This window comes from Triticum aestivum, chromosome 2A, assembly GCF_018294505.1.
Source record: "Triticum aestivum cultivar Chinese Spring chromosome 2A, IWGSC CS RefSeq v2.1, whole genome shotgun sequence".
Classification (NCBI taxonomy): domain Eukaryota; kingdom Viridiplantae; phylum Streptophyta; class Magnoliopsida; order Poales; family Poaceae; genus Triticum; species Triticum aestivum.
The window spans coordinates 171,865,308-171,879,727 of NC_057797.1; the positions used below are offsets into that span (position 1 = coordinate 171,865,308).

At 40.1% G+C, this 14,420-nt stretch overlaps 1 protein-coding gene across 1 annotated transcript; it reads left to right on the forward strand.

Annotated features, from left to right (window-relative positions):
- Positions 1 to 4,724: 4,724 nt before the first annotated feature.
- Positions 4,725 to 9,932, forward strand: LOC123188193 (vacuole membrane protein KMS2). Its single transcript, XM_044600230.1, has 8 exons — positions 4,725 to 5,058; positions 6,064 to 6,275; positions 6,620 to 6,698; positions 6,829 to 7,116; positions 7,945 to 8,099; positions 8,403 to 8,519; positions 8,659 to 8,844; positions 9,357 to 9,932. The coding sequence occupies exons 1-8, from the start codon at positions 5,016 to 5,018 to the stop codon at positions 9,552 to 9,554; spliced, it is 1,278 nt and encodes a 425-aa protein (XP_044456165.1). The 5' UTR covers positions 4,725 to 5,015; the 3' UTR covers positions 9,555 to 9,932.
- Positions 9,933 to 14,420: the final 4,488 nt, after the last annotated feature.

The following is a 14,420-nucleotide window of genomic DNA, read 5'->3' on the forward strand; positions in this document are numbered from 1 at the left end:
AGACAACCCGGAAGTTTTAGAGAGTCATTTATTTCTGTTGAGTGTTTTTATATAGTTTAAAAAAAATATATAGAGGGGAACTTAAAACTTCACAAAAAGAAAAGCGGAAGTGAGAGAGACGAGCATTGTGAAAGTGGGGGACATCCTTGAACTTTGTTCATGCTCATGGAAACTTTATGAATCTTGAATTGCAGAAACTTTTCAACAAAAAATAATTATCCACTTGTACAGTTTCATTGTATTATAAAAATAATGTGCCAAGATTTTCCTTTAGGATGTTTAAATTGCTTGTTGGTTTGTGCGGTGCAAAATAGAAACTTTGGCTGTAGTGCAAGATTTTACATTTTTTACTGGAATGTCAAACAGTTCTGAAACCTTTTGTATTGTCTTTCTATACAAATTTTTATTTTTCATAAAAAAATTCAGAATTTTTGGAGTACCATAAGTATGATGAATGTTCATATTACTACAGACTGTCCTGTTTAAGACAAATTCTGTTTTAGATGCATTGTTTTGCTTGTTTTGATGAAACTATCGATTCTATCAGTGGATTAAGCCATGAAAAATTTATATTACAGTAGCTACAATGCAAAAACAAAATACGAATTGGTTTGTAACAGTACTTAGAATAGTGATTTGCTTTATTATACTAACGGATCTTACCGAGCTTTCTGTTGTGTTTTGTGTGGATGAAGTGATCAAAGATCGAGGAGGTCTCGATATGAGGAGAAGGAGGAGAGGTAAGAGCTTAAGATTGGGGATGCCCAAGGCATCCCAAGTAAATATTCAAGGAGACTCAAGCGTCTAAGCTTGGGGATGCCCCGGAAGGCATCCCATCTTTCTTCAACAAGTATCGGTATGTTTTCGGATTTGTTTCGTTCATGTGATATGTGCAAATCTTGGAGCATCTTTTGCATTTAGTTTTCATTTTTCTTTTATGCACCATGCTGGTATGAGATAGTCCATGGTTGATTTATAGAATGCTCATTGATCTTCACTTATATCTTTTGAAGTTTGGGTTGCTTGTTTCTCTTCACATGGAAAACCGTTGTTTGTAAAATGCTATTGCTATTTTGCTTCACGTATATTTATTAGAGCATGGTATTTTATAGAAATAATTAAACTCTCATGCTTCATTTATATCTATTTGGAGAGTCAACAGGAATTGGTCAATTGCATGGTTAGTCATAAAATCCTACATAAAACTTATGGATCACTAAATATGATATGTTTGATTCCTTGCAATAGTTTTGCGATATAGAGATGGAATATGTGGGAGGTACTAGTCAACGGTTGTGGTTAGTAAGAATATTGGTGTTAAGGTTTGTGATTCCCGAAGCATGCACGTATAGTCTCTCGTTATGCTATGAAGTTGGAGCATGATTGATTATTGATTGTCTTCCTTATGAGTGGCGGTCGGGGATGAGCGATGGTCTTTTCCTACCAATCTATCCCCCTAGGGGCATGCGTAGTAGTGCTTTTCTTCGAGGGCTAATAAACTTTTGCAATAAGTATATGAGTTCTCTCTGACTAATGTGAGTCCATGTATTATACGCACTCTTACCTTTCCGCAATTTGCTAGCCTCTACGGTACCGTGCATTGCCCTTTCTCATATCGAGACGTGGTGCAAACTTCGCAGGTACATCCAAACCCCATGATATGATACGCTATATCACACATAAGCCTTATTATATCTTCCTCAAAACAGCCACCATACCTACCTGTTATGGCTTTTTCATGGCCATTCCGAGCTATATTGCCATGCAACTTTCACTGCTTCCGTTTGATGACTTGAGCATTCATTGTCATATTGCTTTGCATGATCATATAGCTGACATAGTAGTTGTGGCTCAGCCACCGTTCATCATTTTTCATACATATTATGCTAGATCATTGCACATCCTGGTACATGCTAGAGGCATTCATATAGAGTCATACTTTGTCATAGGTATCGAGTTGTAATTTTTATTTCTTTTGAGTTATAAGTAAATAGAAGTGTGATGATCATTATTATTCATTTTTAGATCAGTGCCCCGGTGAGGAAAGGATGATGGAAACTATGATTCCCCTACAAGTCAGGATGAGACTCCGGACAATGAGAGAGAAAAAAAGGGAAAAGAAAAAAAGAAAAAAAAAGAAAAAAGAAAAAGAAAAAAATAAATAAACAAATAGAGAAGGAGCATTGTTAGTATCCTTTACCACACTTGTGCTTCAAAGTAGCACCATGTTTTTCATATGGAGAGTCTCCTATGTTGTCACTTTCATATACTAGTGGAAATTTTTCATTATAGGATTACATGCACACCCACTTAGTTTCCATATTGAGCTTTCATACACTTATAGCTCTTAGTGTATTCGTTGCATGGCAATCCCTATTCCTCACGTTGATATCAATTGATGGGCATCTCCATAGCTCGTTGGTTAGCCGCGTCGATGTGAGACTTTCTTACTTTTTGTCTTCTCTATCTTTACCCCTATTATTATACTCTATTCCACCCGTAGTGCTATATCAATGGCTTGCGCTCATGTATTGCGTGAGGGTTGAAAAAGCTGAAGCGCGTTAAAAAGTACGAACAAATTGCTCGGCTTGTCATCGGGGTTGTGCATGATAAATACTTTGTGTTAAGAAGACAGAGCATGACAAGACTATATGATTTTGTAGGGATAGCTTTCTTTAGCGTTGATATTTTGAAAGACATGATTGTTTGTTGGGATGCCTGAGTATTGATGTCTTTATGTCAAATTATAGACTATTGCTTTGAATCACTTATGTCTCAATATTCATGCCACGGCTAGACATATGATCAAGTTTATGTTAGGTAGCATTCCACATCAAAAATTATCTTTTTTTTATCATTTACCTACTCCAGAACGAGCAGGAATTAAGCTTGGGGATGCTGATACGCCTCTGTCGTATCTATAATTTTTGATTGTTTCGTGCCAACATTATTCAAATTTTACATACTTTTGGCAACTTTTTATATGATTTATTTGGACTAACTTACTTATCTAGTGCCCAGTGCCGGTTCTTGTTTGTTGCATGTTTTTGTTTCGCAGAAAATTCATATCAAGCGAAGTCCAAATGCGATAAAAATTTATAGAGAATTATTTTGAAATATATGTGATTTTTAGGAGGTGGAATCAATGCAAACGGGGGCCCCAGTGCCCACAACCCACCAGGGCGCGCCAGGCACCCCCTGGCGCGCCCAGGTGTCCTGTGCCCTCTTCGAAGGTCGGTTGGGGCCCTTCTTCTAGCGCAAGAAAGATAATTTATGGAATAAATCGTGTAAAAATTTCAGCGCAATCGGAGTTACTGATCTCTAGGAATTTAAGAAATCATGAAGGGCTAGATCTGGGGAGCGCGAAATAGAAGAGAACAGAGAGGGAGATCCAATCTCGGAGGGGCTCCCACCCCTCCGCCACCATGGAGACCAAGGGCCAAAGGGGGGACTAAATACCCAGTACTAACTGCAAAAATCGAAAGGGCCGTGCTACGCGTCGGCCAAAAAGATCCGCCCGTCTACGATCCGTTCGATACGCAGTCTCCCGGTCAGGCGTCGTTGTCTTTTTTGCAACAGAAGTCTTGTTGTGAGAATCCTTTTGCAACGCATGTCTTGTTGCAGAACTTTTTATAACAAAGGTTGTGTTGCAGGTCTTTTTTGCAACAAATGTCTTGTTGTAGAATATTTTTGATATTTTTCTTGAAACAAATCCCTTATTGTAAAAAAAAATTGCAACCGAGGTCTTGTTGCGGAAAGTCACCGCGTTGCATTGTTGCACCCAGATTGATCTTGTTGGGGAAGGGAGTTGCGTATGCGATGATGGTGGTGGTGGAGGCGATGCAGCACGAGGCCGGAGCGGCATAGCTGGGCGGCGGCGGCCGGAGCTGAGCTCGGTGTGCGCGCTCGAGCGGCCATGGGCACTGGTCGTGAGCGGACACAGGGAGACGGGAAGGGGTGACCTCATCGCCGTGCTTGTCGACGGCCTCGTTCGCGTGCTGTCGCCCGCGTGCTGCCGGCGGCGAGCAGCGGTAGCAGCGCATGGAGGTGTTGGCTTGATGCGGAGCTCGGGAGAGCACGAGAGGATCTAGATCCAGATCCTACAACACATCACTTGTTGCGGTGGGGCGATTGCAACGACGGCTCGGTTGCGAAAATTAGTCTACTCCCTCCTTCCATCTATATAGGGCCTAATCGTTTTTTGAGGCTAACTTTGACCAAGTGTTATAGCAATAATGTATGACATGCAAGTTACACAAAGCATACCGTCAAATTCGTACGTGAAAGGAGCTTACAATGATATAATTTTCACATTATACATCTCATGTATTATTAGTCTTACCAATAGTCAAAGTCGGTCTTGAAAAATACATTAGACCTTATATAGATGGAAGGAGGGAGTATGTAATATGTTGCTCTGAGTCATCTAATTAACACCCGATCCGACGGCCACGGAACCGGCGGACGCGGTGGTTGTTATCGGTCAGGTGATTTAAATCATTTCCCAAATCGAAACCCTATATATTAGACAATATATTTATTTAACCTTGTATGGGTAAAAAAGATAATCCACTTTGCTACACAAGTTACCTTATGGGAAAACTGAATGGCCAAAACTACATGAAAGAAATAAAAACGCCTTTCCTAAGAAAAAGGTAACAAAAACGCCTTGGCAAAGGCAAAGCAATACGTTTGTCTCCGACTTGGTAAAACCACAAAGCCTGAGCACGCAACAAAACAGAGGAAGCTTTGTCTTCATCTACTTCCACTCAAAAGCATCCAGCTTTGCAGGAGAAAAGAAAGGAGCGATTCCGTCTGTATCCTCCGACTCGCCGAGTTCGTGACCCCGCCTCGCCGCCGGACCCTGGAAAGCGGCCAGGCGTTTCCGCGCCAACCGCCAAACGAGCTGCAGAGCTCGCACCTTCTCTTTCTTCCCTTGGTTTGAGTAGCCGTGGCGGCCTGCTCCGGCCGGTGCCGCTCAGATCTACCGCGGCAGAGGGGGAAGCCCCGGGTTCATGATGGAGCACACCGCCGTCGGCGAGGATCAGGCCATGTCCGGTGAGTGGGCCGATGCCGGCCTTGGGTTGTTATCGCGTTGTTACTTTGATCTCGCTCTGTTCCTGGAGACGGCTGTGGTTCTAGGGGGTCTTTGGGCTTTCGAACCTTAGAATTTAGAATCGTGTAAGAGGCGTTCATGGTTGGTTTCTCCAGATTCGTGTGGTTGTCGAAGGCGTTATATTTGTTGTGCGATATGGGGCTGCGAATGCGTATCGTTGAGGTTTTCCTGGAAAATTGGAGCATTTTGTTTTCTTTACGTACAAGTTAGTGGTCATTTTCTATTCTTGTTTGAGGCGAGTATAATGATTCACTGATAAATGAATTAGAACACCAGTTGAGCTGCTTCTTGTATAACTTTGTACTCCTTCATCTTTGTTTCTGTTGGAGGTAGAATAACGATCATGTTCGTCTTAGTTGATCGCCATTTACGCTGGAGATTTACCTTCCAAGTGTTATTGAATTACTATTTATTCCACTTTTGGAAAGTTTACAGTTGAAGAAACTTGATATCTGAGTTGGATTTCGTTTGGTTTTAGGGCAGATGGCGGTTGCCATAAGTACGTTTTACTCCATAACTTTCCATCGATATCTACCCGCAAAGATTGGCTAGGGGTGATTGTTCTATTTTTTGCATTTTTCTTTCAGTCTTATGTCTCTTGTGATGCGCTTTTGAGATATCCAAATATAAATTCAGTTTTTCTGATACGAGTTATTTTGGATATAATAGAAATGCTACTTATTGCGGTCAATCTATGTTAGGGAAGGTAGTTGCAAATTTTTATTTTCATGCACAGCACAATGTTTGGAATCCCGATTGGTAAAATTGTTATAAAAGGCAATATTAGGGGTGTGCATCGTCCATTGGATCCTTCAGTCTATGCCACCTTCATTGTAACATCAGATAAAATTAGAGTTCTCTGAAAGCTTGGTTAACTTAAATGAGATAAAAGTAGGACTACTCTGTGCTGTGTGTCGATGATGTAATAGATTTAACATATATTTCAGACCTTCGCGATAAGCATCGGATGGACCGGGAGAGTTTAACGCTGACATCACAGCCATTCAAAACACTCGCATTATTTGTGCTAGCCATTGGACAGAGTATAAGAAGCACATGTTCATGTGTTCTGAAAGAAGGTTCTCGGTTGAAGTTCCTGGTTCCCTTGCTTGGTGCTACCTGTGTGCTTCTCTTGGTAACTGATGGCCCACATGAGAAGGTATCATCATCTTCTGTTTTAGCACATTTCTGTATTTCAAATTAGACGAATCGAGTGGCGGTATGCTGAATTGAACTGCAAATATTCAAATTAACAGAGCACTACTTTCACAGTCTCTGGATATGCATAAAATAAACTGTTGCTTTTGAATGGTGAAATCACTGAAATGTATTATCTATTTATTCTGAATGAGAAGGCGTAAGATTTATACCCTGCACTTTTTGAAATTAAGGTAGATGTGAGACTTGAACCTAGGTGGGTGGGAGCAGTGAGTCATGTACTCCGTCTGTGGTGCGTGCGCTCTTGCAGCATGGATAAACCATTATATTTTGTCTTCAATGCAGCATATGCAGGAACTGCTTTGGTATGCCAGATTTGGATTATGGTGGGTCATACTAGGGGTGGCTTCATCCATTGGATTAGGTAAAACCCAAAATTCAATTTGTATTTGTGTGAGACTGGTTAATCTGTTGAATAAAATGCTAGCATAGCAAGTATTTATCATTAAGAATACACATGCAGTTCAATTCTCATCGCATCATTTGTTTTGCAGGCTCTGGCTTGCACACGTTTGTATTGTATTTAGGGCCTCATATTGCCCTTTTCACAATGAAAGCGGTTCAGTGTGGCCGGGTGGATTTAAAGAGTGCTCCTTATGACACTATTCTTCTTAAAAGGAGGCCTTCATGGTTGGAGAAAGACTGTCTGGAGTTTGGACCTCCAATATATCAGGAAACAATCCCATTCAGCAAAATACTGCATGAAGTTCATCTTGAAGCTGTTCTTTGGGGCATTGGAACTGCACTTGGAGAGCTTCCTCCATATTTTATCTCTAGAGCAGGTTATGTTTGTACTGCTTTGCTCTTGCCAACTCGAACATAATTTACATAATTCTATGTTTGCTCATACCTTTTTAAGCATCTCACGATTCTTCATTACTCTTCAAATTATTATTCCAGGGCATCATTGTGAATCACTTAAAATTATGTATAATTGCTTCACCGCATCCAAACTTACATAAACACATCACATAGTTACTTTGATGTGTAATTGCGCGTCAGAAAGAACTGCATAGTTCTTAGCAAGAAGCTTCTTGATCAGTTACAAATTAATTGAACATATATAGCACACTTTGATCAGTGATGACTGTTGAATTTTTATTTGATTGTTGCTTATTTGTGTACCATCTTACAGTATAGCCTTCAATCAGAAATATAATTATCCTATGTGCAGAGCAGAGTAGTTATAAAGTTCAGTTTTATGGTCCTGCTCAGATGTTAGATCTTGAATGCATTTAACTTCCATCCATGCTCCCACTTTTTGTGAGTCTTCCTTTGCTACTTTTTTTATGGTTATGCTTAAATGACAATTTTTCTGTTCCCATTTTTTAATGATTATGGCTAACTATATGATAAGCTGACTTATCTGGCCTATGAGTTTGAGTATCTTGACCACAATAAGCAATCATATAAGATTAGCATAAGTTAAGGCTAAACAATCCGTGATCTTAGTGATTTCTTTGGAAGAATAACTGATGCGATCAATCCATGTTTCTAACATTTTATCACGCCAACTTTAGCTTAAGTTAGACTAAAGAAGCTCTAAATTTGTGTAATTAATTAGGAAAAAATACTTGACGCAACTGACTCAGGTAACAAATGAACCACAGCTAGCCTATCAGGCCAAAAAGTAGAAGAGTTGGCAGAGTTGGATGCTTCTATCTCAAAAGAAGGTTTTCTATCATCAACTCTACATCGGGCCAAGCGCTGGCTTATGTCTCACTCACAGTATCTTAATTTCCCGACAATACTGCTACTTGCTTCGGTTAGTCTCTTTCTTGTGGACATTTATTTGCTTGTATACATGCTTGATTAGGTCACCGTACTTAGAGTTGCCTTGTAGCTCCTTAACAGTTTAAGCTGTTAGGTGAACTCCATTTAAATTTCTTGAGAAACTCATTCTCTCCCCACTCAAACTATAGTTTCTATAGAAAAATTGCATGTGGTATGTGACCATGACTTTCCTTGTGATCACTGGAGCTATTGCAAATGTAGAGAAGTTCTCTTTGGCATATTATTGCTTCATTATTAAATATGACAGTTCGAGACTAACGTTTCCTTTCGTTAGGTGCCAAACCCTCTGTTTGATCTTGCTGGCATTTTGTGTGGACAATTTAACGTCCCCTTCTGGAAGTTCTTTCTGGCAACTTTAATTGGGAAGGCTATTATCAAGGTTTATATGCAGGTTTGCTACTTTCTAACTTGGTACAGTTCCTCCTATGTACAGCATTTAACTTTAACTGCAATATTTGCATATTCATATTTCATTTGTTTAATTCATTTATTCTGATGGACCTAGCCGATTTTACAAATTACTTATGTAGACAACGTTGGTAATTACTCTCTGCAACAACCAACTTCTTGAATTGGTGGAGGAAAGGCTTGTGTGGGTGTTTAGCAATTTCCCTGGAGTATCATCCATCCTTCCCTCTTTAGTCACCAAGTTGAAGACAGCCAAGGATAAGTTTTTAATGGCCAGTGCTGCTGCATCAGCTTCTAGTGCTGCGAAGGTACCGCTTTTTGCTAAGTTTGGAAATAGTTTCGAGCATTTAAAATTCAACTGTTTATGTTTTATTTCTTCAAATGATCTCTATCATCTTTTGATGTTCTCATTCTTTAGAAAGTTTGATTAATTTGTTAATGCAATGTTAATAACTTAAATGAGTGTCCTAATTTATCATGGAATAGTATGCTGTAAGTGATAACTGCGGGCTTGCGGCTGATGATCTGGCAGAAATGTTTTATATTCTCGTATATTTTCTAGACAAATATACTGTTTAACCAAGTCATTGGTATTGTTTGCACAATTGATTAGCTTGTAGATGAACTGATGAGAGGCCTTGGATACATGGTTATGATAGTTGACAATTGTAACATAACTTCAGCATTGTAATGGACTGGAACAATGATTATGATAAAGTTGCCTTTTTTTTGTTTCCTCTGCTGTTCTTGCTTAGTTGATGTTATCGTCTGCTTTCCCAGAAAGTTGCCATTCCCCTAAATATGAATTGTCCTTGTGCAGGGGAAGAAGTGGAATCTGTCGTTCTCTTTGATCTGGAATACCGTGGTGTGGCTCATGATCATGAATTTCATCATTCAGATAATCACTTCCACAGCACAGAGTTATCTCAAGAAACAACAAGAGCTTGAGATCAGCATGAAGTCATCAGCTACAATGAGTTCCGCTTCTGAACCTGCTGCCGGAATATTATCAAATTAATGGAGCCAGGGCATTTCATCCAGCCAGATCGTAGAGGAACGCATTCAATTTATATTCATGCCATCACTTCCTGCATGAGACTGATTTGGGAATTCTAAATCTGGTCATTTACTGGGTAGTTGGCTTTATTCTCCAAGAAATCACATTGATACAGTGTATATAACCCATCCCATCAGGCCAGCATGACTGTGAAACTAAGAACCGCTGTCTGTATTATAGTGGAGCACTAGCTTGTTGATCTACTACTTGGTAGAAAGTCAAAAAAAGAGGAGAAAAAGAAAAGGTTTGACTAGTGCGCAAGTGTAATGTTGGCCTTGTACATAGCAACCAAGAAATTGCCATCAATTGGCACAATAAGCATTAAGTTTGTGCCTACCATCTTGATGTTGTCGTTTTTGTCTCGGCACTGGTGATGATCTGTCAAGATCTGCCATTTGTTCCTGATGGCTACGCGTTGAGAAAATTGATGTCCCTGTCAAGTGTCAATGCAGATGCCAGATGGCATGTCAGGAGAAGGAAAAAAAAACTTCTGTCTTTTTATCAGCTACTCCTGTTTTACTTTCTTTACTCTTCAGTGAGGTCGCCGTTGGCTGACGAGGTAAAGAGTGGGAGGAACTGTGCAGTCTTGCTCTGCTTATTTGGACATGGGCTCTTCCAGCGTGAGAGGCAGATTGGGCTGTGCACTCATGGGCCAATCACACTCACATGGCTTGCAGCGTGTGAGGTTTATGTTTGTCTAAAATCCTCATGTTGCTTAATTATCATATATTGAGGTTGTGACTAAACACCTGCTCCTAAGTTTTTATTTGCATTGTTCAGGGAGTAAGTGCGTTTGGTGCAAAAGGTGGCCTTTTTATCATTCTCCATAATATAAGTCTTATGAAAATCCTTTGAATTCTTTATGAAAAATATAGTCCCGAAAGACTTCAATTCTGCGGAATGGGGAAAGCTCCCGGGGAGTATCTTTATAAAAGATACTACAATTCATTAATTAGATCAAACATTAGGTCATCTTCAATTACTTAAAACACAAGCCTGTCTTTTTGCATACTATTTTCTGAAACTGAACTTTTGGCATAATGTAGCATACATGCCTTTTTTTTCTTTTAAACGTTGGGCGCATTATTGCTTAGAAAAAACTGCAGGGCGCATCAAAAATTGAAATTTGAAATATTCAACTGCTAAGATACACCTTTACATTTTGCAGCTGGGAGCGCATAGCTTGCAATAAGTATTACTGTTACGAGTAGAGCCAGTAGATCGCCTCACCTGGGCCAGAGATCCGGAAAGCTACTACTGGCGCGCAGTAACTGATGAATGCACATGCACTGGCCGAACCTATCCTACGCGCATGCTATTTTCCTACACTGCCCTACCACTGGCCCCCCTATGCTTGGCTACAGCAACGTAAACCTACCGCTACGATCCTATCAGCTTTCCAGCTACAGGCGGCTAGGAGGCTACGGACTGCAAAGCCAACGGAATATGGTAGCACTGCTGCTATTCTACTGCAAGCTGGTCAGGCATCATATCAGAACAGTGGTGCTAGGAAATGTACTTTTTTTTTTGGCTTCTCTGTGGGGATCCGAGCCAGAGAAAAATATTCTGATCCATTTTTTGGGAACGGAAAAATAGCAATGTGATCCCGGCGGCTATGAGCAGGGAAAAAAAAATATGTTGCACATCTCAAGAAATGTTGGCGAGAAGTACTCGTTGTGCGTTTCTTGGATATTTTGTAGTACTGTTGATGTCACTTTGTGCTGCTTTCATCAGAGATATTCAAGCTCGGGTATGCATAGTTCTCGTATTACGAATTCGCCGCTTGTCTTATTAGCGCATAATTTGACATACTTTTCACATAAAAAAACAGGTGCGCTCAACTTTTTCTTGAACTCTGGGGCGCAAAAACTTTCACTATTATCTACTTTCTTCGTCCGGAAACACTTGTTGGCGAAATTGATAAAAATTGATGTATCTATAACTAAAATACATTTAGATACATCTATTTTTTCCGACAAGTATTTTCGGACGGAGGGAGTACTATCTTGCTCTTTATATATTTTTTCCATTGGTGCATCATTTTGGTGTGCATATTCTGTAAATTTCAATACTAAACATGAGTTACAACAAAAGACTTTTGATGGTAAATGCCGCACCCTCCGTTATTTTTCAGTCTCTGAAATGTTGGTATTCAGGGGGTAACATGCCAAATCATATTCATTACTCTACTCCACTATTTTTTTAGCTATTAGCTTCATAGACACCAACTTCTCTCTTGAGCTACACTATACTAGTTTTATTGACTTTGTTAGGCACTAATGACAAGCAATTCTAGTCTTCCCCTACTTCCTGCCACGCCACTCCTCTTAATTTTATACACCCTCTATTAGATCCCTTTCAAGCCACTATATTTATATATCCATGAGAATACGTCTAGGATCGGTAGTCATCACCAGGTACTTACTCGTAAAGTAATCGCCATGATGCCGATATAATAACAGATTGGTAACATGAGCATTTGTTTAGTGCTGAGGATAATCTTGTCATACCAAATGGTTGGATTAAAATATGTCTGCATATACTTATATGTGGAACTGGCCATCAGCCGATCATACATTGCCAATATACAATGGTTCAGATGTGTGCTCATAGCTATATCTGTACGTGCCACCAGTCAAACAAAGCATCCCGGCCCATGCACTTGCCATAGATAAATACACAATTAGCCCTACCACCAAATATTGTATCTAGTGGTGAACATGATGATATCCTGCATCGATCGTGCAATTTAAAATACCAGCAGTATTTTTTATGTGCCAGCGAGCCAGCTAGTGTGATCAAGCCTCTGGAGGGATGTGGCAGCATTGGGTTGCTTGTCCAGGTCACATTGGGGCTCAGGAAACTTTCAACCTAGAGACATGATCCCTGGCATATAATATGCCGGGTGGGGCCGATAAAGTGGAAACAAAGAACGCAAAAAAAATATCAAGAGCCATCGTACATTGTTGCCTCCCCTGCCATTAGTTTAGTCCCAAGTATGGTGTAAACAAACTGGACAAGAAAGAAGCTTTCAGGCATTTGGGCATCTCTTTTGATAGACCTCATTATCATGTCTTCAGCCTTTCTGGCTTTATACTAGTACCTTCCCCCTCACTAGCCCTACAGGATGTAGTGGTAGCACATTTCGGAATAACGCAAGTTGCCATATTATAATAGGAACAAATCGTCCAAAAGTAATGGTTTTTATTTTTGACAAGAAAAGTCATGAATGTTTGATGAGTGGCTAATGTGGGCCAGATATCAGTAGATTTGACATCTATATAAATTGTGGTGGGCCAATAAGCCCAAACAGCTAGTAGATCCTAGAAACCAACTCTCATTCACTAGCTCTTTCTATATCGACAAAGCAAGTTCCACCAACTCGAAAAGAAAGTGAAACTCGAAAAAAGAAGCAAGTTCCTTTTGCTAAGTCGGCAAGTCTAGCTGGTTAATTACTAATACAAGACAAAACATTTGTCTGCACTTTGAATTTGAGGTTCCCTGGGTATCATCATCATTACAACTATTAGCCCTTCATTTAATTTTTATAGTACTCCCTCAGGTTCTTTTTACTCCGCACATTAGCTTTGTCTAAAGTCAAAGTTTGCTAAGTTTGACCAAATTTATATTAGAAAATATTGACATCTATAACATTTAATAAATATAGTATGAAAATACATTCCGAGATGGATCTAATAATAAATGTGTTGTTATGTGAATGTTAATAATTTTTTGTATAAACTTGGTCAAAGTTGGATGAGATTGACTTCAGACAAACCTAATATGCAGAGTAAAAAGGACCGGAGGGAGTAATTAGTCTTTCTTTTGGATGCCATCCTACACGTTTTTGCGGTATGCAAGTTTATATAATTGGATGAGTAAAACTCCCCTCTTCGTATACAGTGCATCTATGTTGAGTTTATACCTCCTACTTTGAAAATTGTGTACACTAATTGCCCATTTAGCAATTTTTCATCCAGATTACTCCATTTAGCATAACTTTTGCCTGTTTTACCCCCTTTAATTTTTATATAGAGCAATTTGCTAGGTGGGCTCTCGGCTGTCAAGTACACAATTTGTCACTTCGCGGTTCTCCTCCTAGCATTTTTTCTGTGCCTGAATCGGTAGAATGACTCGATCAGAAACAATTTGATTCTCATGGTTGTCAGCTGCGCATATGCATTACTTCATTTTGGTGGGTTCCTTCTTCATGTCAAAGTTGCTCCTTGTTTATTGCTTTCACCTCATTTCGCTTCACCATATTTGCTTACGGATTTGCATCGCACTAGAAATAATTCTATCGACGCTTTGTCTGCCAACAGAACCATTGGAGGAGCTATCCACAACTTAAAAGAAAGAACAATTTGAGGGGGTAGACTAGGAGAATTCGAGATGATGGCAAGAACAATGGAGCTACGAGGAAGAAATTATATGTACAATAATGAAAGTGCTCCTTGACATTTCTCCTTCCTAGGAGTAGAAGGAGGCCATCGACAATGCCCCCCCCCCCCCCATTCAACTTATTCTTTTGCCAGATGTTTCATCCTCACCGTGTGACTATCCTCTTCCTCCTCTGCGAAGTACCAGAGCCACCACCACCTCGAACCAGCTTTCACACCCACCACTGTTTCTTACGACGCTACGTCGTCATCGTCACCCTGTCGGCACCACCTTTGCCAAAATCCAAACCCAACCACGTGCATATGAGGGGAACCAATGGCACATGAGTCAAGGGTGGTGCGAGGGCTGGCACTGTCTAGGCAGGTCCGACTCAAACATTTCACCGTCAGGTGTACCTGACTGTCAGGACCTACTTTGTGGACCACT

Coding starts and splice junctions, on each gene's coding strand:
- LOC123188193 (XM_044600230.1), top strand. CDS start 5,016: ATGATGGAGCACACCGCCGTCGGCGAGGATCAGGCCATGTCCG. Junction 5,059..6,063: donor CGAGGATCAGGCCATGTCCG/GTGAGTGGGCCG, acceptor CATATATTTCAG/ACCTTCGCGATAAGCATCGG. Junction 8,520..8,658: donor TTATCAAGGTTTATATGCAG/GTTTGCTACTTT, acceptor TTACTTATGTAG/ACAACGTTGGTAATTACTCT.